The sequence below is a fragment of the Pseudopipra pipra genome, chromosome 1, assembly GCF_036250125.1.
Source record: "Pseudopipra pipra isolate bDixPip1 chromosome 1, bDixPip1.hap1, whole genome shotgun sequence".
NCBI lineage: Eukaryota > Metazoa > Chordata > Aves > Passeriformes > Pipridae > Pseudopipra > Pseudopipra pipra.
This window is the reverse complement of record NC_087549.1, coordinates 814,333-840,613: the sequence shown is the minus strand read 5'-3', so window position 1 is coordinate 840,613 and position 26,281 is coordinate 814,333. Positions and strand designations below refer to the sequence as shown.

At 55.0% G+C, this 26,281-nt stretch overlaps 6 protein-coding genes across 6 annotated transcripts; all 6 read right to left on the bottom strand.

The window, feature by feature from the left end:
• Positions 1-3,327: 3,327 nt before the first annotated feature.
• Positions 3,328-3,672, bottom strand: LOC135405840 (feather beta keratin-like). Its single transcript, XM_064640429.1, has one exon. It carries the CDS (start codon positions 3,670-3,672, stop codon positions 3,328-3,330), a length of 345 nt encoding a protein of 114 aa, XP_064496499.1.
• Positions 3,673-8,922: 5,250 nt separating this feature from the next.
• On the bottom strand, positions 8,923-9,258 carry LOC135405836 (feather beta keratin-like). Its single transcript, XM_064640415.1, has one exon. It carries the CDS (start codon positions 9,256-9,258, stop codon positions 8,923-8,925), a length of 336 nt encoding a protein of 111 aa, XP_064496485.1.
• A 3,627-nt stretch (positions 9,259-12,885) lies between these two features.
• Positions 12,886-13,304, bottom strand: LOC135414315 (feather keratin B-4-like). The gene has a single exon (XM_064654982.1). It carries the CDS (start codon positions 13,237-13,239, stop codon positions 12,901-12,903), a length of 339 nt encoding a protein of 112 aa, XP_064511052.1. The 5' UTR covers positions 13,240-13,304; the 3' UTR covers positions 12,886-12,900.
• Positions 13,305-16,992: 3,688 nt separating this feature from the next.
• LOC135403960 (feather beta keratin-like) lies at positions 16,993-17,706 on the bottom strand. The gene has a single exon (XM_064638444.1). It carries the CDS (start codon positions 17,507-17,509, stop codon positions 17,174-17,176), a length of 336 nt encoding a protein of 111 aa, XP_064494514.1. The 5' UTR covers positions 17,510-17,706; the 3' UTR covers positions 16,993-17,173.
• Positions 17,707-20,580: 2,874 nt separating this feature from the next.
• On the bottom strand, positions 20,581-20,925 carry LOC135405825 (feather keratin B-4-like). The gene has a single exon (XM_064640404.1). The coding sequence runs from the start codon at positions 20,923-20,925 to the stop codon at positions 20,581-20,583; it is 345 nt and encodes a 114-aa protein (XP_064496474.1).
• A 3,816-nt stretch (positions 20,926-24,741) lies between these two features.
• On the bottom strand, positions 24,742-25,086 carry LOC135405809 (feather keratin B-4-like). The gene has a single exon (XM_064640399.1). It carries the CDS (start codon positions 25,084-25,086, stop codon positions 24,742-24,744), a length of 345 nt encoding a protein of 114 aa, XP_064496469.1.
• Between the last annotated feature and the right edge of the window lie 1,195 nt (positions 25,087-26,281).

The following is a 26,281-nucleotide window of genomic DNA, read 5'->3' as shown; positions in this document are numbered from 1 at the left end:
CCATGTCCTGCCCTTGAGGCCGTGTCCATGTGACCTTGGCGGCAGCTTTTAGGTGAGTGTTGTGTTTGGGAGGATTTGCCTGCCAAGTGCGTGTCAGGCAGGGCTGGAGATGTGAGCAAAGCTTTGGCAGGTGGGTGCCATTGGTGTGGTCAACCTGTAGCCCTGGTGTGCTGTGGCTTGTGGGTTCTTTGTGCCGGCGGGGCCCCGTCTTGTTCTGTGTGCTGGACGTACATCAGTCAATGTTTGGAACCCAGGAATTCGGAGGGAGGCATTTGATGTCGTGGGGAGTCCACTCTGCATGACCTTGGAAAGGTCACAGTGCCTGGGAGCACTTCCTGATGAATGAAGGAGAGCTCATGGCCTTGTCTCTTGAATGGGATCCAGAGAGAGGAACTGGAAAACCAGAGGCTGCTCAGGCTGAACTTTTCCCGTTGGTATGGTCCTTTTGGATTTCTCAAGTTTACAGGACAACGTACTCTGTCATTTAAAGTGTATTTCTTGACCTCCTGAAGAAATGCAATAAGCAAACACCCAACAGGGCTCGATCCCCTTTTGCCCAGCCTGGTCTGTGCCATCAATTCCCTCCTTCCGCATTCAAACCATGGGATTTCTTAAGTTATAAGTCGTAAGAAAACTAATACGTAGTAACATCCTGTACCTGTCAGCAAATAACTCTATTTACTAGAGGAAAGTTGGCATGCTTCTCTCTCCTCCTCTGTCACAAGAAAGGCATTCCTTTGTGGAATTCCTCAATTCCATGTCCTGCCCTCGAGGCCGTGTCCATCTGACCTTGGCAGCAGCTTTGAACTGTGAGTATTTGAGGGCAAAGGTTGGAGTTGATGGTGCATGTCAGGGAGGGCTGAAGGTGTGAGCAAAGCTTTGGAGAGGTGGGGTGTGATGAGTGAGGTGCCCCTGTGTCCCTTGTGTGCTGTGGTTTGGGGGTGTGTTGTGAGGAGGGGCCCCAAAGCATCCCAGCCCTGTCAGGCTGCTCTGGAGTTTCACACGTGTTGCCCCTTCCCTCCCCTTCCATTCCTCTCCCCTTTGCTTCCACCTGGCTAAGCCTGACACTGGACCTGACTTTTCCTGCTGGCTGTGCTCTCTGGGGGTTTTGGTGCCCCTCCTGCTTTGAAGGTTTTGATAGCTGGGGCCTTTTGGGCCCTGTCCTGGGCTGAGTGGCAGGGAGCGAGGTCCCTGCTCTGGGCATCTTTTCTGTCTGAGGGGCAGCAGGAGGATTTGGAGGTGTCCAGGGTTGTTGGACACAAGCATTGCGTGATGCCAGAGAGTGCAAACAAGACCGGGCTGTGTCAGTGGCCAGTGTGGTGGGGTGAGAAGTGTGTGCAGGGCTGGGCCCAGAGCCTTGGGCTGAGTGTGCCAAAGTGCAGATGGGAACAAGTGTGCAGTGCTGTAGCCCAGGAGCTGCATCCATTGGGCCAAGACTGCAAGGATGAGTGGTGATGGCCATGGCCACGTCCTGGAGTTGAGCAAGGGCAGGGGCAAAGTCCTGTTTGTGGGGAGGGGTCAGCGCAGGGAGGAGGAAAGGCTGGAGATCAACTGGATCAACTGTTTTCATAGAATGAATCTCTTATTAGGACCAGATTTTGTGTTCCTGGTGGAGAACATATGGCCCAAGAGGTGGCCATGAACCCGTGTGGGAAAAGGAGTCTGCAGGTGAGGATTGGGCAAGGTGTGATCAGGCAGTGGGAGGTGACTCTTGCTGCCTCCTCAGCACTGGTGATGTGCCATGTGAGGTCTGTGGGCAGTGCTGGGTTCTCCAGTGGAAGAAGCTGATGGACTTGGGGAATGCAGAGCAGTTCAGGACTGAATCTGAAAAATCGTTCCGAGGAACTGCTCAGAGACTTTTTATCTTTAAGCAGCAAGGTATTTTATTCAACGTTGGGAGCCCGCCAGCTCGCGCTGGACAAACTTGCTCAAAGGCTTCACACAAAATTAGCAGTTTTATACAATTTTCAACTGTGATTAAATGCATATTCAAGTGATTACAACATCTATCTATACATATTAATAACAGGCGGAGTATAGATGGAGCTCAGGCGGGGCTTGGGGCGGTCCTTCTCCTGGCCCTCAATTTTGGTAGGACATCCTCTCTTCATCCCATGAATCTAGGAGCTAATTCTCATCTTCCTCGGCCTGATCTCCCTTCTCTTCTATTGTTGTTGACCCGCTCACTGACGCTTGGAGAAAGCCTTGACTCTCAGCCTGTTTCTTCTATTCAAATGTCTACCTTATCCTACTGCATCTTAATTTATTACCTCTAGGCCTATTCTATGATTCTTCTACCATTCTTTTAAGTTTTGGTCCAACAAGTAGAACACAACAAGCAGAGATCGTTTTGGATGTTAGTAGCTTGTTAGCAGGCCCAAATTTCTTAGTTAATTCTTTTGGACCTGGCCTCCTGTTTCAGGACCATCAGGATTCTAAAAAGGCCAGAGGATGTTGGGTAGAGGAGAGGCTGAGGTAGCTGGGACTGGCAGGAGACAAGGCTGGCCAGGGGAGTGTCCTGAGTGTGTGTGAATCCCTGCTGGCAGGGACTGAAGTGGAGGGAGCCCAGCTCTTGTCAGCAGAACACACGGGCAGGACAAGGGGCCCTGGACACAAGGGAAAGAGATGGAATTGCATGGCCAAAGAAGACAAGGCTTGTTGTGTGTGAGGGAGGTGAGAGAGTGGCAGAGGAGGTGGAGTCTGTGTGCCTGGAGCTGTAACGCTGAACTGGCCATGGTCCTGGCCAAGCTGCTCTTGCAGGGTTGGTTTGAGCAGGAGGGTTGAAGCACTTGCACTGCATCCTGGCCAAGTGGCTGATGTTGTGCCTGTGCTGGGCAGGTTGAAGAGTCGTGGTGGGGAAGAGAGTTTGTGCAGTGTGTGCTGGCGCAGAGAGACTTTGGCAGAGGCGTGTGCAGGAGAGCCTTGTTGTGTGGGAGCCTTTGGTGGTGCAGGTGATGGGTTTGTGCCATGTTGTGACAGGGCCCCTCCAACCCTGTTCCATTGCCCGTCTGTGTTAGTGCTGGTGACAGATTTGCTAAGAAAGGTGTTGTGGCCTTTCTCCAGAGTCTCACTGGCTGTAGAGCCCTGGCCTTGTGCCGAGTGAGGATGTAAAACCACTGGAATGAAAAAAGAGGAGGCCTGAGAGACTTTGATGCAGGAGAATTTTATTGAGACAAAAGAGAGAAAAGACAGCAGCAGGGAGTGGGAGGGATGCGGTGTGAGGTGCAAGTAGGGCGACCATCAGCCGAGGTGCTTTGCTTGCAGGAGATATTGGTGCAAGAGTGAGAAGGGCAGGTTCAGGGGTGTCAGCTGTGGTGTCAAGGACCTTCAGCAGGTGCCAGAGCAGCCCAGGCCTGCCAGGCCAGAGCAGCCCAGGCCTCCCAGGCCGTAGCCAAAGCCACGGCCATAGCCCAGGCCGTAGCCTCCGGCCCCAAAGCCGCCGGAGATGGGCTGTCCCTGGACGTTGAGCTCCGTGCCCAGGGCAGCCCCTGCGGTGGATCCGACGAAGGAGCTCTGGGGGAAGGAGGTCATGATGGGCCCTATGAAGGTGACACGGACGGGGGAGGGCTGGATGAGGACGGTGGAGTCCTGGCACTGCCTGACACAGGGCTCGTTGCAGCTGTTGGCCAGCGGGGTGGGTCCGCAGGGGCGGCAGAGGTCGTAGCAGGCCATGGGTGTGGTGTGGAGGGGCCCTGGGAGGGCAAGAGAAGAGAAGGTGAGAGAAGGTGAGAGCAGAGAGGGGTGTGAGGCAGGTGGGGGCGGTGGGGGTGCTCGGGGCGGTGTTGCAGGAGGGCTGGTCAGTGGGGAGGCTGGTGTGGGGCTGTGGGGAGGCGTGAGGGCTGCTGAGGCTGGGTCCGAGCGTGCTGGCCGAGAGGGGCCAGGGGGGCGGTGTGGCAGGAGCAGGAGGGGGTTGTGAGGGGCTGGAGGCTCACCTGGTTGTGGGCAGAGAAGGCAGGAGAAGGCTTGAGGAGAAGCGTGGCAGGGAGAGAGGCGCTGGGCCGGCTTTTATGCTGCTCCCGCAGGGGCGGCACAGCCTTGGCCCAGCCCTGTCAGCTGGCGGCAGCTTTGAGGGGTTGGGATTTGGGAGGGTTGGATTGTTGGATGTGTGTCAGGGAGGCCTGAATAAAGAATTAGAGCCCAGGAGAGGTGTGATGTCACTAGTACGGTGATTTTGTGGTTGTCGTGTGCTGTGGTTTGTGGGTGCTTTGTGCTGCCTGGGCCCCCTCTTCTTCTGTATGACTGGATGTCCCTCAGTCATTGTGTCGCACCCAGGAATGCTGAGGGAGCCGTTTGATGTCCTGGGGAGGTCACTCTCCATCAACCTGGAAAGGTCCTAATCCTTTGGAGCAATTCTTGAGGGATGAAAGAGAGCTCATCCCCTGGAATTGTGATTGACATGAAGAGAGAGGATCTGGAAGCCTTGCGGCTCTTCAGGCTGAATTCAGGCTGGTCCGGTTCCATTCCTATGGTCCACCTGGATTTCTGAAATTTTCATGACAAGTTACTTGGTCATTTAAATTTCATTTCTTGACCTTCTGAAGAAATACAATAAACAAAGAGCCAATGGGGCTTGATCCCTTTTTGCCCTGGCTGGTCTGTGACGCCAATTCCCTTCTTCCGCATTCAAGCCATGAGGTTTCCTAACTTTGGACCGGTAAGTTGTAACATCCTGTACCTGAGAATAAAAAATTATAATTACTAGTGATTGTTCAGTGGGCTCCTCTTTCCTCTTGTGTCACGGTGCGGACATTGCTTTGTAGAATTCTGTGATTCCATGTCCTGCCCTTGAGGCCGTGTCCATCTGACCTTGGCAGCAGCTTTGAACTGTGAGTATTTGAGGGCAAAGGTTGGAGTTGATGGTTCGTGTCAGGCAGGGCTGAAGATGTGAGCAAAGCTTTGGAGAGGTGGGGTGTGATGAGTGAGGTGCCCCCGTGTCCCTGGTGTGCTGTGGTTTGGGGGTGTGTTGTGAGGAGGGGCCCCAAAGCATCCCAGCCCTGTCAGGTTGCTCTGGAGTTTCACACGTGTTGCCCCTTCCCTCTCCTTCCATTCCTCTCCCCTTTGCTTCCACCTGGCTAAGCCTGACAATGGACCTGACTTTTCCTGCTGACTGTGCTCTCTGGGGGGTTTGGTGCCCCTCCTGCTTTGAAGGTTTTGATAGCTGGGGCCTTTTGGGCCCTGTCCTGGGCTGAGTGGCAGGGAGTGAAGTCCCTTCTCTGGGCATCTTTTCTGTCTGAGGGGCAGCAGGAGGATTTGGAGGTGTCCAGGGTTGTTGGACACAAGCATTGCGTGATGCCAGAGAGTGCAAACAGGGCCGGGCTGTGTCAGTGGCCAGTGTGGTGGGGTGAGAAGTGTGTGCAGGGCTGGGCCCAGAGCCTTGGGCTGAGTGTGCCAAAGTGCAGATGGGAACAAGTGTGCAGTGCTGTAGCACAGGAGCTGCATCCATTGGGCCAGGCCTGAAAACATGAACGGTCATGGCCATGGCCACATCTTGGAGTTGAGTAGGGGCAGGGGCAAAGTCCTGTTTCTGGGGAGAGGTCAGCCCAGGTAGGAGGAAAGGCTGAACATCAACTGGATCAACTGTTTTCATAGAATGAATCTCTTATTAGGACAAGATTTTGTGTTCCTGGTGGGGAACAAATGGCCCAAGAGGTGGCCATGAACCAGTGTGGGAAAAGGAGTCTGCAGGTGAGGATTGGGCAAGTTGTGATCAAGCAGTGGGAGGTGACTCTTGCTGCCTCCTCAGCACTGGGGATGTGCCATGTGAGGTCTGTGGGCAGTGCTGGGTTCTCCAGTGGAAGAAGCTGATGGACTTGGGGAATGCAGTTGAGGAGCATCAAGATTCTAAAGAGGCCGGAGGATGTTGGCTAGAGGAGAGGCTGAGAGAGCTGGGAGTGGCAGGAGGAGACAGGGCTGGCCAGGGGAGTGTCCTGAGTGTGTGTGAATCCCTGCTGGCAGGGACTGAAGTGGAGGGAGCCCAGCTCTTGTCAGCAGAACACACGGGCAGGACAAGGGGCCCTGGACACAAGGGAAACAGATGGAATTGCATGGAGTGTCATGGTTTGAGATAGTCCCCAAATCCAATTCCCTAGCTCCATCCCCCTCCCACATCTCAACCTAATGTGAGATGGGTTTTTCCAGACAAAACACACCAGACTCAAAGTGGGGGAAAGGGAATATATTACAATGACTGTACAAATAAATATAACATCACATTATACACATGATCACAACTATCTCTACCATGACATATAGTATTTACAGTGGATCAGGTCTCCTCTCTCCTCCAAATAAAAGTCCAAGAAGAAAAGAGAAAAGTCTTTCTGTCACTTCCTCAGGCCACAGTTCCTTCATTTCAGTTTTTTGTGGCACTGGTTAGTGTCCTTCATTTTCCTGAGGCAGCAGATTTAAGTGTGGCAGTCAGGATTTTTGTTCTTACTTTGTGGAAATTTCAACCCCGAGCCCGAGCCTTCAGGGGATTTCCTTGTAGATCTTCACTCCTCTTGAGTTAGAACATTGAAGTCAGCTTTCAATTCAGTCTTACCAAAGCTCTTCTGCTCTGTCTCATGCATGCAGCAGTTGTGGCTGGCTTTCTGCCAGCACCCACAAGGGAGGTATCCAAGTCTCTCTCTCTTGGCCCCATCGCCTCACAACCGAGGGGTCTTCCATGGACTTCGTAACCCCAGACAAGGTCGTATCACCACGTCATATCACGAAGACACAGGGGAGTCTTCGTGACGGTCTGGTATCTTCAGGAGACTCAGCTCCTTGCTTGCAGGGCCTTTGTGCCCTGTCTCTCAGGCTGCCACCAGGCAGGAGTGCGAGGGGGGGGAGCCAAGGTCAACTCCCCCCCCCCCGCATTCCATCCGGCCATCCCGGTCCAGCTCCGGGACGCCCTGAGCTTCTCAGCTCCTCTCTCTCTCGTGCTGCATACTCCAAGGCTCCTCTAAAATAGGAGTCCATGTCCCTCTTCTCCAAGAGGGTCTCCAAGGGAGTTTTGGGGGATCTGGTACAGTCTCTTACCCCAAACTCTGTCTCTCAGCTGCTAGTTCTCTCTCTCTCTCTCTTTCCAGGAGTCTTTTCTCCGGTGCTGCATGTTGTTTCTGCTGCTCCTTCAGTTCAGGTTCTTATCTCCTGGCTCTCTGCCACCTTCTCCGGCCAGTGTCGGCTGCTGCTCTGCGCCCATGGAGAGAACATCTCCCAGCATAACTACAGGCACCTAGCCCAGCTTTATGCTGTTCCAGGTCCCTGCAGCCCCCCAGCCAGGGGCTGGGAGGGGGCCAGAGGCCCCAAGGGGCACAGAGCCCCTTCCTCGTGGCTCACAACATGGCCACCTCTCCTACCTCCATAACCAAAACTACAACCCATCTCTTCCGGTCTGGTTGTGATATGTTTACATTTCTGCAGGAGCGCCCATTGGGCAGAACTTCAAAACTTCCAGAGGTTTCCACCCCTTGGGGTCTACCACTTTTCAGCCTCTGGGGAAAACAAGGCCCAAACCACGACAACACTCCACCCCTCGCTCCTGCGAAATTGTCAACATATCACAACAACTTAAAAAAACTCTAATCAACATGCAATCTTCAATAAACTAAAATATAACCAAAATCTCTCTACTACACATCAATATAGCATTATCACAAACTTTACTCTACTCTTAATACTTAACTTACATTACTATAGCCTTACACTTACTCTACAATGGTACAATCTGTGTTTTGTCTGGAAAACTCTTTCTGCTACCACAAGCATCATGGCTCTTATCTCTTTCCCCCTTGATGGTTCGCAACCATCCTCTGCTACCATTTATGTCATGGTTTGAGATAGTCCCCAAATCCAATTCCCTAGCTCCATCCCCCTCCCACATCTCAACCTAATGTGAGATGGGTTTTTCCAGACAAAACACACCAGACTCAAAGTGGGGGAAAGGGAATATATTACAATGACTGTACAAATAAATATAACATCACATTATACACATGATCACAACTATCTCTACCATGACATATAGTATTTACAGTGGATCAGGTCTCCTCTCTCCTCCAAATAAAAGTCCAAGAAGAAAAGAGAAAAGTCTTTCTGTCACTTCCTCAGGGGATTCAAATTCCCGTTTGCAGAGCTCCGTGCTCTGTCTCCAGGCAGCGGGGGGGGGCAAAGCCCTCCTCCACATTCCTTTGGCTGTCCTGGTCCAGCTTCAGGACGCCTTGGGGAAAACAAGGCCCAAACCACGACATGGAGAAAGAAGACAAGCCTTGTTGTGTGTGAGGGAGGTGAGAGAGTGGCAGAGGAGGTGGAGTCTGTGTGCCTGGAGCTGTAACGCTGAACTGGCCATGGTCCTGGCCAAGCTGCTCTTGCGGGGTTGGTTTGAGCAGGAGGGTTGAAGCACTTGCACTGCATCCTGGCCAAGTGGCTGATGTTGTGCCTGTGCTGGGCAGGTTGAAGAGTCGTGGTGGGGAAGAGAGTTTGTGCAGTGTGTGCTGGCGCAGAGAGACTTTGGCAGAGGCGTGTGCAGGAGAGCCTTGTTGTGTGGAAGCCTTTGGTGTGGCAGGTGATGGGTTTGTGCCATGTTGTGGCAGGGCCCCTCCACCCCTGTTCCATTGCCCGTCTGTGTTAGTGCTGGTGACAGATTTGCTAAGAAAGGTGTTGTGGCCTTTTCCCAGATTCTCACTGTCTGTAGCGCCCTGCCCTTGTACTGAGCGAGGATGTGAAACCACTGTAATCAAAAAAGAGGAGACCTGAGAGACTTTGATGCAGGAGAATTTTATTGAGTCAAAGGAGTGAAGAGACAAGAGCAGGGAGTGGGATGGGCGAGGTGTGAGGTGCAAGTAGGGCGACCATCAGCCGAGGTGCTTTGCTTGCAGGAGATATTGGTGCAAGAGTGAGAAGGGCAGGTGCAGGGGGTGTCAGCTGTGGTGGCAAAGACGGTCAGCAGGTGCCGGAGCAGCCCAGGCCCCCCAGGCCAGAGCAGCCCAGACCTCCCAGGCCGTAGCCAAAGCCACGGCCATAGCCCAGGCCGTAGCCAAAGCCACCAGAGATGGGCTGTCCCTGGACGTTGAGCTCCGTGCCCAGGGCAGCCCCTGCGGTGGATCCAACGAAGGTACTCTGGGGGAAGGAGGTCATGATGGGCCCTATGAAGGTGACACGGACGGGGGAGGGCTGGATGAGGACGGTGGAGTCCTGGCACTGCCTGACACAGGGCTCGTTGCAGCTGTTGGCCAGCGGGGTGGGTCCGCAGGGGCGGCAGAGGTCGTAGCAGGCCATGGGTGTGGTGTGGAGGGGCCCTGGGAGGGCAGGCAAGAGAAGGTGAGAGAAGGTGAGAGCAGAGAGGGGTGTGAGGCAGGTGGGGGCGGTGGGGGTGCTCGGGGCGGTGTTGCAGGAGGGCTGGTCAGTGGGGAGGCTGGTGTGGGGCTGTGGGGAGGCGTGAGGGCTGCTGAGGCTGGGTCCGAGCGTGCTGGCAGAGAGGGGCCAGGGGGGTGGTGTGTCAGGAGCAGGAGGGGGTTGTGAGGGGCTGGAGGCTCACCTGGTGGTGGGCAGAGAAGGCAGGAGAAGGCTTGAGGAGAAGCGTGGCAGGGAGAGAGGCGCTGGGCCGGCTTTTATGCTGCTCCCGCAGGGGCGGCACAGCCTTGGCCCAGCCCTTGGGGCATTTCTCAGGCAGCAGCTCTTGCCTGGCCCAGCCTGGTGAGTCCTGAGCTGGGCGCTGTTTTCTGTCCCCACCTCTGCAATGTCATGTCCTGCCCTTGAGGCCGTGTCCATCTGACCTTGGCGGCAACTTTTGAGATTGAGCTGTAATTGGGAGGATTTTCATAGGAAGTGCATTTCAGGGAGGTTTGTAAACCTGAGCGAAGCTTTGCAGGCAGAGGTGTCATTAGTCAGGTTACCTCATGGCACTCGTCTGCTGTGGTTTGTGGTTCTGTTGTGCAGAGTGAACTCTCTTCTATGTGACTGAATGTACATAAATCATTTTACTGCACCCAGGAATGCTGAGGAAGCTGCTTTTTGTTCCTGGGAGGAGGTCACTCTCCTGTGACCTGGAAAGGTCATGGTGCCTGGGAGCACTTCCTGATGGCTGAAGGAGAGCTCATTCTCCCCCTGTCTTGAACAGGATCCAGACAGATGATTTGGAATACTCAAGGTTGGTCAGGGTGAGCTCCTACCTACTCTTATGTTCCATATGGATCTTCCAAAGTTGCCCAACAGCAGATTCTGTCATTTAAACTGTGTTTCTTCAGCTCATGTATAATCCAGTGACCAAACAGCAAACTCAGACTAGATAATTTTTTTGCCCAGGCTGGTCTATGGCCTTAATTTACGTATCCTGTATTTTTGTCATAAGGTTTTTTGAACCTGTAAGTTTTGCTATCTTGCAGCTCTGAGCCAAACCCAATAATTGCTATTAGGAGGTCAGTGGGCTCCCCTTTATTCCTCTGCCATGGTGTGAGTGATCCTGTGTGACCCGGGGAAGCATGAAAGCCTCAGCAGTGCAGCTGCTGCTTCAAGATCTGCTTCTGGATCTGCTTCAGTATCTGTTTTGAGGGGGCTGATATTCTGAACCTTCCAGGTTGGAGCTTTTGTCTTACACCATTTCCATCCATTCCTGTATTCTGACAACACTGCCAGGGGCAAAGAAGAGCCTTCAGGAGAGGGCAATTTGCAGGGGACAGTGGCTGCACAATGGCCTTTGGCTCTTGCTGGCCACTTGTCCTGCTTGCAGAGCATGGATCTAAGTGTGGGAGAGAAGTGGCGCTGCCCTGGAGCCCTGGGGCCCAGCGCTGGGGATGGGTCAGCAGGCAGATGGAGCCCCAGTCACTGTCCCCCTTGGAGCTCTGTCCTCCCCCAGGGCTTCCCCCACTGCTGCCTGTGCTGCTCCTCCACAGCTGGACAATTGTCTTGTCCAGGAGGGTGCAGTGAGGAACAGGAGCATTAACCTGACTAAAAGCCCAACAAACTGCATCCACCACATTCCCTTCATGCCTGAGTGGAGGGGCATAAACACAGAAGGATATGAAAGGAGGCAGGAGAGACTTTCCCTTAGTGAGCCCCCCCTGACTGTTCCTGATGGTTGCATTGTCCTTTCAAAGCCTTCCAGTTCCACCCTGTAGGATCTTCTGGCCAATTTTCCAGGTGCTGCGGATAGAGGGACAGGTTTGCAGTTGCCTGCATCTTCCCTGAGTGCCTTTGCTAAGTGGGGCTGAGTTGGGCTGATTGCAGCCTGCCAGGAGCTGTGCTGAGTGCCAGCAGCTGCCGAAATGCAGGGGAGCTGAGTGTGCTGAGGGTTGTCCCCCAGGGCAGCAGAGGTGTTGGGGAGGAAGAGGAAGGAGGCAGGAAGGGGATGTGTGTCTGGGCGTTGCTGGGGCTGCAGGGCCTGGCAGGCAAGAGGCAGCTGGGCCAGTGCAGGGCTGGGCTGGGGGTGCCAGGGAGTGCGGGGGTCTCAGGGATCCCCCCAGAGAGGGGGGTTGTGTCACTGGGTGTGCAATAGTCCCTGGGGAAAGGTGGGGTGAAGCCTGGAGTGCTGAGGGAGGGACCTGATTTTCCAGCACTGCACAGAGATGAATCTGATGGAATTCAGCAGGGAAATGCCAAGTCCTGTTTCTGCAGAGGACTCTTCCTGGTGGCAGCAGTGGCTGGGGAGCAATTAGACAGAAAGCAACCCAGCAGAGATGGACCTTGTGGTAATGGTGGAGAACCAAAGGATCGTGGACTGAGTGACTCAAGAGCAGTGTAGGGCCACAGGGGTTTTGAAGGGGTGCAGGAGCTTTTGATAAGTGGAGAGGGTGAGAAAGCTGGGAACACTTAGTGAGGAGTCAAAAATGTGCCCTGGGTCATCTTAGGTGTGTATGAATCCGTGATGGCAGGAATGAAGTGAAGGGAGCCTGGCTCTTGAGAGTCCTGCCCAGTAGCAGAAGAGGTGGCCATGAGCCCAAGTTAAAATGAATGGAATTCCATGGGCAAAGAAGGCAGTTTGAGGGTGTTCATAGTGTGGAAGAGGTTGTGGAGTCTCCATCCTGAGAGATCTAAAACTGAACTGGCCACAGCATTGGAAATGCTGCTCTCTCTGGCTCTGCTTGTGAAGAGGGGGGAAGCACTTGCTCTCCAGAGTTTTTGTCAAAGTCTATGATCTTGTAACTGTGTTTGCTGAAGGGTTTGAGAATCCTGCTGGGGAAGAGAGTTTGTGCAGTGTGTGTTGAAATAGAGGGACTTTGGCAGAGGGGTGTGCAGGAGAGCATTGCTGTGTGGAAGCCTTTGGTGTAGGTGATGGGTTTGTCCCATATTTTGGAAGGCCCCCCACGCTGTACCAGTCTGTGTGTTACTGCTGGTGGCACAATTGTTAAGAAAGGCCTTGTGGCCCTTTTCCACCAACCCTGATGGCCTCTTGAGCCCTGGCGTTGTACTCCGTAAGATTGTGAGACAATTGAAAGAAAAAATTAAGAGGAGACATCAGAGGCTGTGATGCAGGAGAACTTTATTGAGACTAAAGAGTAAAAAGAAAGAGCAGCCAGGGGAAGGGATCCAGTCTGAGGTGCAAGTAAGGCGACCATCAGATGAGGTCCCTCCCTTGCAAGAGATTCTTGGAGAGCCCTGAGATCTTGCTGCTCCCCTTGTTGGGAGCAGCCCAGCAGAGGTACCTGATGGTGTGTGGCTTGTGAGAAGGTGTTTGCAGCAGAGGGGACTGGCCAGATCGAAGGGGCGCTGGAGAGAAGGAAGGGGGAGAAGAGGAGGAGGGAGCTGGGCCATGTTTGCAGGCAGTGCGGGCTGGCCCCTTGGGTGCTTCCTTGCTTGGAGCCCTGAGAGCAGGAGCTGGAAGCGCTGAGTCCATTGGAGAGCCTTGGGGTGGAGATGAATCCCTGTTACTTGTGCTGACTTCCAGGTCATGGGTAGTTGGTATTGGGGCAGTTGTTTGGGGCCTCAGCAGATGCCAGAGCAGCCCCTGTTGGCGTAGCAGCCCAGGCCTCCCAGGCCGTAGCCAAAGCCACGGCCATAGCCCAGGCCGTAGCCTCCGGTCCCAAAGCCGCCAGAGATGGGCTGTCCCTGGACGTTGAGCTCCGTGCCCAGGGCAGCCCCTGCGGTGGATCCGACGGCGGAGCTCTGGGGGAAGGAGGTCATGATGGGCCCTGGGAAGGTGACGCGGACGGGGGAGGGCTGGATGAGGACGGTGGAGTCCTGGCACTGCCTGACACAGGGCTCGTTGCAGCTGTTGGCCAGCGGGGTGGGTCCGCAGGGGCGGCAGAGGTCGTAGCAGGCCATGGGTGTGGTGTGGAGGGGCCCTGGGAGGGCAGGCAAGAGAAGGTGAGAGAAGGTGAGAGCAGAGAGGGGTGTGAGGCAGGTGGGGGCGGTGGGGGTGCTCGGGGCGGAGTTGCAGGAGGGCTGGTCAGTGGGGAGGCTGGTGTGGGGCTGTGGGGAGGCGTGAGGGCAGGAGGGGGTTGTGAGGGGCTGGAGGCTCACCTGGTGGTGGGCAGAGAAGGCAGGAGAAGGCTTGAGGAGAAGCGTGGCAGGGAGAGAGGCGCTGGGCCGGCTTTTATGCTGCTCCCGCAGGGGCGGCACAGCCTTGGCCCAGCCCTGTCAGCTGGCGGCAGCTTTGAGGAGTTGGGATTTGGGAGGGTTGGATTGTTGGCTGAAGAAACAATTAAAGCCCAGGAGAGGTGTGATGTCATCACTGAGGTGATTTTGTGGTCCTCGTGCTGTGGTTTGTGGGTGCTTTGTGCTGACTGGGCCACCTCTTCGGTGTGACTGGATGTCCATCAGTCATTGTGTCGCACCCAGGAATGCTGAGGGAGCCATTTGATGTCCTGGGGAGGTCACTCTCCATCAATTTGGAAAGGTCATAGTCCTTTGGAGCAATTCTTGAGGGATGAAAGAGAGCTCATCCCCTGGAATCATGATGTAGATCAGGGGAGATGACCTGGAAAACTTGAGGCTGCTCAGGCTGAATTCAGGCTGGTCAGGTTCCATTCCTGTGGTCTACTTGGATTTCTGAAATTTTCCTCACAAGGTACTTTGTCATTTAAACTTTATTTCTTGACCTTATGAAGAAATACAATAAAGAAACACCCAACAGTGCTCAATCCCTTTTTGCCCAGGCTGATCTGTGGCACCAATTCCCTTCTTCCACATTCAAGCCTTGAGGTTTTGTAGGAGTTGGGTTTTAGGAAGGATGCTGGATGAGGCATCCTGGGAAATGAAGTCCAGAAATACTCCCATGCACATGGGAAATGAGATACTCCTGGTGTTTGGTCAAGGGTGTCACATGTCACTATTAGAACCCATATAAAAGGTGTTGTCTCATTTGAATAAAGAGGATTTTGCAGTTGAACCCTCAAGCTAGCTGGGTCCGTATGGCTAATTTACTTATTACAGTAATAAGCAATAAGGTTTCACATCGTATAAGCCGTAATTTGTAACATCCTGTACCTGTGAGTAAAAAACTGTAATTACTAGTGGATGGTCATTGGGCTCCTCTCTCCTCTTCTGTCATTTTACTGATGTTCCTTTGTGGAATTCTGTGATTCCATGTCCTGCTCTCGAGGCCGCGTCCATCTGACCTTGGCGGCAGCTTTGATGAGTTGGTTGTTGGGAGGATTTACATGAAATATGGAGGTCAGGGGATTTGTCTGATGTGAGCAAAGCACTGGAGAGGTGGGGTGTCATCAGTAAGGTCACCCCATGTCCCTCGGGGGCTGTGGTTTGTGGGTGAGTTGTTTAGAGGGGCCCCATTCCCTCTCAGCCCTGTCGGGCTGGTCTGGGCTGTGCAGCCGTGCCGGGTGTGAGGGGCTGCCCCTTCAATCCCATTCCTTCCTTCCAGCCTCACTGCCAGCTCACTGAGCCTGTCTTTGGGCCTGGCCTTTGTCACTGGCTGTGCTCTGCTGTCAGCAAGTTGACCCTTTGGGGTCACAGGGCTTGTTCTCTGGTTGAAGACGAGCGTCCAAAGAAGAGTTTGTGCCGGGCGTGAGGGGCTTCTCCTTCCATTTTGTTGGATTCCCCTCCAGCTTTCTCCCAGCTCACACAGCCTGGTTTTAGGCTCAGCCTTGCCCACTGGGTGTGCTCTCTGGGGGTCTGGTTGCCTCTACTGCTGCTAAGGTTGTGTCTGAGTATCTCAGGTTCAGCTGACAAGGTTTTGGTCTCAAGAGTTCTGCAGGTGTGGCTTCTGGGAGAAGGTTCCAGAAGCTTTCCTGGTGTCTGACACAGCAAGTTCCCACTGGCTCCATGTTGGATCAACTGCTGGACAAAGCAGAGGCAATCCTCATTGATGCAGCCAATCTGTGATGACAACCTGATCTGGAAGGGGCACAATTAGTGCTCAAGAGGAGCTGGAAGAGAGGAGAGAAAACATGGGAGAGGAAGAAGTCTGGGGTGATGAAGGGCAGTGCCGAGGGAGGGGAGGAGGTGTCCCAGGGGCTGTAGCAGAATGTGCTGTGCAGCCCGTGGAGCAGAGCATGGTGGGTGAGGCTGTCCCCCCGCAGCCCCTGGAGGTGCAGGGTGGAGCAGAGATGCAGCTGCAGCCCCAGGAGGAGCTGCCAGCAGAGCCAGGGAGTGCCCAAAGAGGCTGTGAGGCCGTGGGGAGGGCGAGCTGGAGCAGGCTCCTGGCAGGACCTGTGGACCCCTGGAGAGAGGAGCCCACCATGGAGGAGGTTTGTTGGCAGAACTTGGGAGCCCCTGCAGAGCCACGTTGGAGCAGCGTGTTCCTGAAGGCCTGAGCCCGTGGGAGGGAGCCAGGCTGGAGCCGTTTGTATGGAAATGCAGCCCATGGGAAGGCCCCTGTTGGAGACTGTGTGTGTGGGATGGAGCCCACGCTGGAGCAGGGGCAGAGTGTGAGGAGGAAGGAACAGCAAAACCAACATGGGATGAACTGACCCCAAGCCACCTTGTCCATTGCCCTGAGCCACTTGGGGAGAGGGGGCAGAGAACTGGGGAGTGAAGTTGAGCCTGGCTGAAGGGAGGGGTGAAGGGAAGGTATTTAAGGTTTGGTTTTCTGTCCCATTATCTTACTCAAAGGTTTGATTTGTAAGCAATGAAATGAATTTCCCTGGGTGGAGCTGTTTTGCCCACAATGGTGATTGGTGACTGAACTCCCTGTCCTTAACTCCACTCAGGAGCCTTTCTCCATGTTCTTCTCTCTTTTGTCCACTGGAGGGAAGAGATTGAGAGAGGGGCTTGGTGGGCACTTGGTGTCCTGCAAAGATCAACCCCAACCCCGCAGAGCCCCAAATTGGCAGCAGAGCAGGGTCCCAGGCTTGTCCCTGCCCCTGGTTCCAAGGTCTCCAGGCTGTGCCTGAGGAATGCCCAGTGATGGTGACCTCACAAAGGGGACTTGCTGTGGGACGTGAGAGCAGAGGGATGGGGGCTTGGGGTCACGTGCACAGGTGATGCAGGGCCCCTGTTGAGGGAGGCTGGTGGTGCAGAGACCCCCGGAATGTGTCCCAGTGGGGCCCTGCAGTGAGCAGGGGATGGTGGCCGGGGCATCTCCACCAGGGATCAGTTGAAGACCCACAACAAGGTGAGATCCTGGCCTGGGGACTCCCAGGCAGGAGGAATGGGGAGCGGGCAGCCAGAGGGACAGTGCAACCAGGGCCCAGAGCTGGGTGAGCTGAGGACCCTGTGGAAGGGTGGGTGGTGAGCTGGACAGCCTGCATGGGTTCCCCAAGGTCCTTGGAGCACGAGGGGACAAGGACATGGGGCCTCTTTTGGGTGGTCCTGGGACCTGTCTGTGAGGGGAGATGGTGTAAGAGGGACTGGAGGTGTTTGGGGTGGGAGCAAAGGGTTGGGGTGTGCCAGGGAGTGTTGTCATGTCAAAGCCTGAGTGTGATGAGTGATGGGCTGGTGTAACTTTGTGACAGACCTACAAAAGCCAGTCAGTGCTGGTGGTGGTGCAGGTGAGATATTTCCTAGGATGGGTCTTGTGGCCCTTTTCCACCCACCCCAATGGCCTGTTGAGGCCTTGCTGTGAAGGAAGTGAATTTGGAAAATCCCTGGTAGAATAAAGGAGGCAGAGGCGTCTCAGGCTTTGATGCAGGAGAACTTTATTGAGACAACAGAATAAAAAGAAAGGAGCAGCCAGCGGAAAAGAGCAAGTCTGAGGTGCAAGTAGGGCGACCATCAGCCGAGGTGCTTTGCTTGCAGGAGATATTGGTGCAAGAGTGAGAAGGGCAGGTGCAAAGGGTGTCAGCTGTGATGGCAAGGACGGTCAGCAGGTGCCGGAGCAGCCCAGGCCCCCCAGACCATAACAGCCCAGGCCTCCCAGGCCGTAGCCAAAGCCACGGCCATAGCCCAGGCCGTAGCCAAAGCCACCAGAGATGGGCTGTCCCTGGACGTTGAGCTCCGTGCCCAGGGCAGCCCCTGCGGTGGATCCGACGGCGGAGCTCTGGGGGAAGGAGGTCATGATGGGCCCTGGGAAGGTGACGCGGACGGGGGAGGGCTGGATGAGGACGGTGGAGTCCTGGCACTGCCTGACACAGGGCTCGTTGCAGCTGTTGGCCAGCGGGGTGGGTCCGCAGGGGCGGCAGAGGTCGTAGCAGGCCATGGGTGTGGTGTGGAGGGGCCCTGGGAGGGCAGGCAAGAGAAGGTGAGAGAAGGTGAGAGCAGAGAGGGGTGTGAGGCAGGTGGGGGTGGTGGGGGTGCTCGGGGCGGTGTTGCAGGAGGGCTGGTCAGTGGGGAGGCTGGTGTGGGGCTGTGGGGAGGCGTGAGGGCTGCTGAGGCTGGGTCCGAGCGTGCTGGCCGAGAGGGACCAGGGGGGCGGTGTGGCAGGAGCAGGAGGGGGTTGTGAGGGGCTGGAGGCTCACCTGGTGGTGGGCAGAGAAGGCAGGAGAAGGCTTGAGGAGAAGCGTGGCAGGGAGAGAGGCGCTGGGCCGGCTTTTATGCTGCTCCCGCAGGGGCGGCACAGCCTTGGCCCAGCCCTGTCAGCTGGCGGCAGCTTTGAGGAGTTGGTTTTTGGGAGGGTTGGATTGTTGGATGTGTGTCAGGGAGGACTGAATAAAGAATTAGAGCCCAGGAGAGGTGTGATACCATCAGTGAGGTGATTTTGTGGTTCTCGTGTGCTGTGGTTTGTGGGTGCTTTTTGCTGACTGGGCGCCCTCTTGTTCTGTGTGACTGGATGTCCCTCAGTCATTGTGTCGTACCCAGGAATGCTGAGGGAGCCATTTGATGTCCTGGGGAGGTCACTCTCCATCAACTTGGAAAGGTCATAGTCCTTTGGAGCAATTCTTGAGGGATGAAAGAGAGCTCATCCCCTGCAATTGTGATAGAGATGAAGAGAGAGGATCTGGAAGCCTTGCGGCTCTTCAGGTTGATTTCAAGCTGGTCCGGTTCCATTCCTATGGTCCACCTGGATTTCTGAAATTTTCATGACATGGTACTTGGTCATTTAAATTTCATTTCTTGACCTTCTGAAGAAATACAATAAATAAAGAGCCAATGGGGCTCCATCCCTTTTTGCCCTGGCTGCTCTGTGAGGCCAATTCCCTTCTTCCGCATTCAAGCCAGGAGGTTTCCAAACTTTTGACCTGTAAGTTGTAACATCCTGTACCTGTGAATAAAAAATTATAGTTCATAGTGATTGTTCAGTGGGCTCCTCTTTCCTCTTGTGTCATGGTGCGGACATTGCTTTGTGGAATTCTGTGATTGCATGTCCTGTCCTTGGGACCGTGTCCATCTGACCTTGGCACAGGTTTGAATTGTGAGTATTAGAGGGCAAAGTCTGGAGTTGGTGGTGCATGTCAGGGAGGGCTGAAGATGTGAGCAAAGCTTTGGAGAGGTGGGGTGTGATGAGTGAGGTGCCCCCGTGTCCCTGGTGTGCTGTGGTTTGGGGGTGTGTTGTGAGGAGGGGCCCCAAAGCATCCCAGCCCTGTCAGGCTGCTCTGGAGTTTCACATGTTGCCCCTTCCCTCACCTTCCATTCCTCTCCCCTTTGCTTCTACTGGGCTAAACCTGACACTGGACCTGACTTTTCCTGCTGACTGTGCTCTCTGGGGGTTTTGGTGCCCCTCCTGCTTTGAAGGTTTTGATAGCTGGGGCCTTTTGGGCCCTGTCCTGGGCTGAGTGGCAGGGAGCGAGGTCCCTGCTCTGGGCTTCTTTTCTGTCTGAGGGGCAGCAAGAGGATTTGGAGGTGTCCAGGGTTGTTGGACACAAGCATTGCGTGATGCCAGAGAGTGCAAACAAGGCCGGGCTGTGTCAGTGGCCAGTGTGGTGGGGTGAGAAGTGTGTGCAGGGCTGGGCCCAGAGCCTTGGGCTGAGTGTGCCAAAGTGCAGATGGGAACAAGTGTGCAGTGCTGTAGCCCAGGAGCTGCATCCATTGGGCCAAGACTGCAAAGATGAGTGGTGATGGCCATGGCCACGTCCTGGAGTTGAGCAGGGCCAGGGGCAAAGTCCTGTTCGTGGGGAGGGGTCAGTCCAGGGAGGAGGAATGTCTGGGGGATAATTTGATCAATGCTTTTCATAAAATTCATCTCTAAGCAGATTAAGTCTTTGTTGTCTTGGGGGAGAGTACAGAGTCCAGGCGGTGGCCATGGACCAGTGTGGGAAAAGGGGCCAGAGATCTGTAGGTCAGGATTGGGAAAGGTCATGAATTAGTGGGAGGTGACTCCTGCTGTCCCCTGAGTACTGGTGAGGTCTCATATGATGTGCTGGGGACACTTCTGGGATCCCCAGTGGAAGGAGCTCATGGATTTACTGGACAAAATACAGCGCAAGGCCATCAAGGTACTGAGGAGGCAGGAGCATCTTTGAAAGAGGAGAGGCTGAGAGAGCTGGGACTGGCAGGAGGAGACAGGGCAGGACAGGGGAGTGTCATGAGTGTGTGTGAATCCCTGCTGGCAGGGACTGAAGTGGAGGGAGCCCAGCTCTTGTCAGCAGAACACATGGGCAGGACAAGGGGCCCTGGACACAAGGGAAAGAGATGGAATTGCATGGCCAAAGAAGACAAGGCTTGTTGTGTGTGAGGGAGGTCAGAGAGTGGCAGAGGAGGTGGAGTCTGTGTGCCTGGAGCTGTAACGCTGAACTGGCCATGGTCCTGGCCAAGCTGCTCTTACGGGGTTGGTTTGAGCAGGAGGGTTGAAGCACTTGCACTGCATCCTGGCCAAGTGGCTGATGTTGTGTCTGTGCTGGGCAGGTTGAAGAGTCGTGGTGGGGAAGAGAGTTTGTGCAGTGTGTGCTGGCGCAGAGAGACTTTGGCAGAGGCGTGTGCAGGAGAGCCTTGTTGTGTGGAAGCCTTTGGTGTGGCAGGTGATGGGTTTGTGCCATGTTGTGGCAGGGCCCCTCCACCCCTGTTCCATTGCCCGTCTGTGTTAGTGCTGGTGACAGATTTGATAAGAAAGGTGTTGTGGCCTTTCTCCAGATTCTCACTGGCTGTAGAGCCCTGGCCTTGTGCTGAGTGAGAATGTAAAACTATTGGAATAAAAAAAGAGGAGACCTGAGAGACTTTGATGCAGGAGAATTTTATTGAGTCAAAGGAGTGAAGAGACAGGAGCAGGGAGTAGGATGGGCAAGGTGTGAGGTGCAAGTAGGGCGACCATCAGCCGAGGTGCTTTGCTTGCAGGAGATATTGGTGCAAGAGTGAGAAGGGCAGGTTCAGGGGTGTCAGCTGTGGTGGCAAGAACCCTCAGCAGGTGCCAGAGCAGCCCAGGCCTGCCAGGCCAGAGCAGCCCAGGCCTCCCAGGCCGTAGCCAAAGCCACGGCCATAACCCAGGCCGTAGCCTCCGGCCCCAAAGCCGCCGGAGATGGGCTGTCCCTGGACGTTGAGCTCCGTGCCCAGGGCAGCCCCTGCGGTGGATCCAACGAAGGTACTCTGGGGGAAGGAGGTCATGATGGGCCCTATGAAGGTGACGCGGACGGGGGAGGGCTGGATGAGGACGGTGGAGTCCTGGCACTGCCTGACACAGGGCTCGTTGCAGCTGTTGGCCAGCGGGGTGGGTCCGCAGGGGCGGCAGAGGTCGTAGCAGGCCATGGGTGTGGTGTGGAGGGGCCCTGGGAGGGCAGGCAAGAGAAGGTGAGAGAAGGTGAGAGCAGAGAGGGGTGTGAGGCAGGTGGGGGCGGTGGGGGTGCTCGGGGCGGTGTTGCAGGAGGGCTGGTCAGTGGGGAGGCTGGTGTGGGGCTGTGGGGAGGCGTGAGGGCTGCTGAGGCTGGGTCCGAGCGTGCTGGCCGAGAGGGGCCAGGGGGGCGATGTGGCAGGAGCAGGAGGGGGTTGTGAGGGGCTGGAGGCTCACCTGGTGGTGGGCAGAGAAGGCAGGAGAAGGCTTGAGGAGAAGCGTGGCAGGGAGAGAGGCGCTGGGCCGGCTTTTATGCTGCTCCCGCAGGGGCGGCACAGCCTTGGCCCAGCCCTGTCAGCTGGCGGCAGCTTTGAGGAGTTGGGATTTGGGTGGATTGGATTGTTGGATGTGTGTCAAGGAGAGCTGAATAAACAACCAAGCCCAGGAGAGGTTTGATGTCATCAGTGAGGTGATTTTGTGGCCCTCGTGTGCTGTGGTTTGTGGACGTGTTGAGAATTGTGGATCCTCTTGTTCTGTGTGACTGGATGTCCATCAGTCATTGTGTTCCACCCAGGAATGCTGAGGGAGCCATTTGATGTCCTGGGGAGGCCACTCTCTGTCAACTTGCCAAGGTCATTCTTTGTGTGAGTCCTTCCTGATGGATGAAGGAGAGCTCCTGCCCTTGTCTCCGGAATGGGATCAAGAGAGAGGATCTGGAAAACCGGAGGCTGCTCTGGCTGATCCTATTGCATTGTTGTGCTTCATTTGGATGTCTCAAATTTACAGAACAGTTTTCTCTTTCATTGAAACTGTATTTCGTGCCCTGATTAAGAAATGCAATAAACAAACACCCAACTGGGCTCGATCCCTTTTTGCCCAGGCTGCTCTGGGATTTCCATTCCCTTTTTCCACATTCAAGCCATGAGGTTCCAGAACTTGTAACCTGTCAGTCTCAGCCTTGTGCTGCTGTGAGCAAAAGCCACTAATTGCTGGCAGAGAGCTGGTGTGCTGCTCTCTCCTTTTGTGTCCTGGTGCAGACATTCCTTTGGGGAATCACCTCTGTGATTCCATGTCCTGCCCTTGAGGCCGTGTACATGTGACCTTGGCGGCAGCTTTGAGGTGAGTGTTGTGTTTGGGAGGATTTGCCTGCCAAGTGCGTGTCAGGCAGGGCTGGAGATGTGAGCAAAGCTTTGGCAGGTGGGTGCCATTGGTGTGGTCAGCCTGTAGCCCTGGTGTGCTGTGGTTTGTGGGTTCTTTGTGCCGGCGGGGCCCCGTCCTGTTCTATGTGCTGGACGTACATCAGTCAATGTTTGGAACCCAGGAATTCTGAGGGAGGCATTGGATGTCCTGGGGAGGCCACTGTGCATGACCTTGGAAAGGTCACAGTGCCTGGGAGCATTTCCTGATGAATGAAGGAGAGCTCATGGCCTTGTCTCTTGAATGGGATCCAGAGAGAGGAACTGGAAAAGCAGAGGCTGCTCAGGCTGAACTTTTCCCATTGGTATGGTCCTTTTGGATTTCTCAAGTTTACAGGACAACGTACTCTGTCATTTAAAGTGTATTTCTTGACCTCCTGAAGAAATGCAATAAGCAAACACCCAACAGGGCTCGATCCCCTTTTGCCCAGCCTGGTCTGTGCCATCAATTCCCTCCTTCCGCATTCAAGCCATGGGATTTCTTAAGTTATAAGTTGTAAGAAAACTAATACGTAGTAACATCCTGTACCTGTCAGCAAATAACTATATTTACTAGAGGAAAGTTGGCCAGCTTCTCTCTCCTCCTCTGTCACAAGAAAGGCATTCCGTTGTGGAATTCCTCGATTCCATGTCCTGCCCTTGAGGCCGTGTCCATCTGACCTTGGCAGCAGATTTGAACTGTGAGTATTAGAGGGCAAAGTCTGGAGTTGATGGTGCGTGTCAGGGAGGGCTGAAGATGTGAGCAAAGCTTTGGAGAGGTGGGGTGTGATGAGTGAAGTGCCCCCGTGTCCCTGGTGTGCTGTGGTTTGGGGGTGTGTTTTGAGGAGGGGCCCCAAAGCATCCCAACCCTGTCAGGCTGCTCTGGAGTTTCACACGTGTTGCCCCTTCCCTCCCCTTCCGTTCCTCTCCCCTTTGCTTCCACCTGGCTAAGCCTGACACTGGACCTGACTTTTCCTGCTGACTGTGCTCTCTGCGGGTTTTGGTGCCCCTCCTGCTTTGAAGGTTTTGATAGCTGGGGCCTTTTGGGCCCTGTCCTGGGCTGAGTGGCAGGGAGCGAGGTCCCTGTTCTGGGCACCTTTTCTGTCTGAGGGGCAGCAGGAGGATTTGGAGGTGTCCAGTGTTGTTGGACACAAGCATTGCGTGATGCCAGAGAGTGCAAACAAGGCCGGGCTGTGTCAGTGCCCAGTGTGGTGGTGTGAGAAGTGTGTGCAGGGCTGGGCCCAGAGCCTTGGGCTGAGTGTGCCAAAGTGCAGATGGGAACAAGTGTGCAGTGCTGTAGCCCAGGAGCTGCATCCATTGGGCCAAGCCTGAAAACATGAGCGGTCATGGCAATGGCTGCATCTTGGAGTTGAGCAAGGGCAGGGGCAAAGTCCCGTTTCTGGGGAGGGGTCAGCCCAGGGAGGAGGAAAGGCTGAAGATCAACTGGATCAACTGTTTTCATAGAATTAATCTCTTATTAGGACCAGATTTTGTGTTCCTGGTGGAGAACAAATGGCCCAAGAGGTGGCCATGAACCCGTGTGGGAAAAGGGGTCAGAAGTCTGCAGGTGAGGATTGGGCAAGGTGTGATCAAGCAGTGGGAGGTGACTCTTGCTGCCTCCTCAGCACTGGTGATGTGCCATGTGAGGTCTGTGGGCAGTGCTGGGCTCTCCAGTGGAAGAAGCTGATGGACTTGGGGAATGCAGCTGAGGAGCATCAAGATTCTAAAGAGGCCGGAGGATGTTGGAGAGAGGAGAGGCTGAGAGAGCTGGGACTGGCAGGAGGAGACAGGGCTGGCCAGGGGAGTGTCCTGAGTGTGTGTGAATCCCTGCTGGCAGGGACTGAAGTGGAGGGAGCCCAGCTCTTGTCAGCAGAACACACGGGCAGGACAAGGGGCCCTGGACACAAGGGAAACAGATGGAATTGCATGGAGAAAGAAGACAAGGCTTGTTGTGTGTGAGGGAGGTGAGAGAGTGGCAGAGGAGGTGGAGTCTGTGTGCCTGGAGCTGTAACGCTGAACTGGCCATGGTCCTGGCCAAGCTGCTCTTGCGGGGTTGGTTTGAGCAGGAGGGTTGAAGCACTTGCAGTGCATCCTGGCCAAGTGGCTGATGCTGTGTCTGTGCTGGGCAGGTTGAAGAGTCGTGGTGGGGAAGAGAGTTTGTGCAGTGTGTGCTGGCGCAGAGAGACTTTGGCAGAGGCGTGTGCAGGAGAGCCTTGTTGTGTGGAAGCCTTTGGTGTGGCAGGTGATGGGTTTGTGCCATGTTGTGGCAGGGCCCCTCCACCCCTGTTCCGTTGCCCGTCTGTGTTAGTGCTGGTGACAGATTTGCTAAGAAAGGTGTTGTGGCCTTTTTCCAGATTCTCACTGGCTGTAGAGCCCTGGCCTTATGCCGAGTGAAGATGTAAAACCATTGGAATCAAAAAAGAGGAGGCCTGAGAGACTTTGATGCAAAAGAATTTTATTGAGTCAAAGGAGTGAAGAGACAGGAGCAGGGAGTGGGATGGGCGAGGTGTGAGGTGCAAGTAGGGCGACCATCAGCCGAGGTGCTTTGCTTGCAGGAGATATTGGTGCAAGAGTGAGAAGGGCAGGTGCAGGAGGTGTCAGCTGCGGTGGGGAGGACCCTCAGCAGGTGCCGGAGCAGCCCAGGCCTGCCAGGCCAGAGCAGCCCAGGCCTCCCAGGCCGTAGCCAAAGCCACGGCCATAGCCCAGGCCGTAGCCTCCGGCCCCAAAGCCGCCGGAGATGGGCTGTCCCTGGACGTTGAGCTCCGTGCCCAGGGCAGCCCCTGCGGTGGATCCGACGAAGGAGCTCTGGGGGAAGGAGGTCATGATGGGCCCTGGGAAGGTGACGCGGACGGGGGAGGGCTGGATGAGGACGGTGGAGTCCTGGCACTGCCTGACACAGGGCTCGTTGCAGCTGTTGGCCAGCGGGGTGGGTCCGCAGGGGCGGCAGAGGTCGTAGCAGGCCATGGGTGTGGTGTGGAGGGGCCCTGGGAGGGCAGGCAAGAGAAGGGGAGAGAAGGTGAGAGCAGAGAGGGGTGTGAGGCAGGTGGGGGCGGTGGGGGTGCTCGGGGCGGTGTTGCAGGAGGGCTGGTCAGTGGAGAGGCTGGTGTGGGGCTGTGGGGAGGCGTGAGGGCTGCTGAGGCTGGGGCAGAGCATGCTGGCAGAGAGGGGCCAGGGGGGTGGTGTGTCAGGAGCAGGAGGGGGTTGTGAGGGGCTGGAGGCTCACCTGGTTGTGGGCAGAGAAGGCAGGAGAAGGCTTGAGGAGAAGCGTGGCAGGGAGAGAGGCGCTGGGCCGGCTTTTATGCTGCTCCCGCAGGGGCGGCACAGCCTTGGCCCAGCCCTGTCAGCTGGCGGCAGCTTTGAGGAGTTGGTTTTTAGGAGGAGTGGATTGTTGGATGTGTAGGAGGATTGGATTGTTGGCTAAAGAAACAACTAGAGCCCAGGAGCGGTTTGATGTCATCAGCGAGGTGATTTTGTGGCCCTCCTGTGCTGTGGTTTGTGGGTGTGTTGTGCTGACTGGTTCACCTCTTCTGTGTGCTGCATGTCCATCAGTCATTGTGTTGCACCCAGGAATGCTGAGGGAGCCATTTGATGTCTTGGGGAGGCCACTCTCCATCAACTTGGAAATGTCATAATCCTTTGGAGCAATTCTTGAGGGATGAAAGAGAGCTCATCCCCTGCAATTGTGATTTAGATCAAGAGAGAGGAACTAGAAAACTTGCGGCTGCTCAAGCTGAATTCAAGTTGGTCACGTTCCATTCCTATGGTCCATTTGGATTTCTGAAATTTTCATCACAAGGTACTTGGTCATTTAAACTTTATTTCTTGGCCTTCTGAAGAAATGCAAGAAACAAACATTCATCGGGGCTCAATCCCTTGTTGCCCAGGCTGCTCTGTGACGCCAATTCCCTTATTTTGCATTCAAGCCCGGAGATTTCACAATGTATAACTCCTAAGTTTTAACATCCTGTGCCTGTGAGCAAAAACTGTAATTACTACTGGATGGTCACTGCACTCCTCTCTCCTCTTCTGTCATTTTGCGGATGTTCCTTTGTGGAATTCTGTGATTCCATGTCCTGCTCTCGAGGCCGCGTCCATCTGACCTTGGCAGCAGCTTTGATGAGTTGGTTGTTGGGAGGATTTACATGAAATATGGGGGTCA

What these genes read in the sequence shown, in the direction of transcription:
- LOC135405840 (XM_064640429.1), bottom strand. Translation starts at nt 3,672, where the DNA reads ATGGCCTGCTACGACCTCTGCCGCCCCTGCGGACCCACCCCGCTGGCC.
- LOC135405836 (XM_064640415.1), bottom strand. Translation starts at nt 9,258, where the DNA reads ATGGCCTGCTACGACCTCTGCCGCCCCTGCGGACCCACCCCGCTGGCC.
- LOC135414315 (XM_064654982.1), bottom strand. Translation starts at nt 13,239, where the DNA reads ATGGCCTGCTACGACCTCTGCCGCCCCTGCGGACCCACCCCGCTGGCC.
- LOC135403960 (XM_064638444.1), bottom strand. Translation starts at nt 17,509, where the DNA reads ATGGCCTGCTACGACCTCTGCCGCCCCTGCGGACCCACCCCGCTGGCC.
- LOC135405825 (XM_064640404.1), bottom strand. Translation starts at nt 20,925, where the DNA reads ATGGCCTGCTACGACCTCTGCCGCCCCTGCGGACCCACCCCGCTGGCC.
- LOC135405809 (XM_064640399.1), bottom strand. Translation starts at nt 25,086, where the DNA reads ATGGCCTGCTACGACCTCTGCCGCCCCTGCGGACCCACCCCGCTGGCC.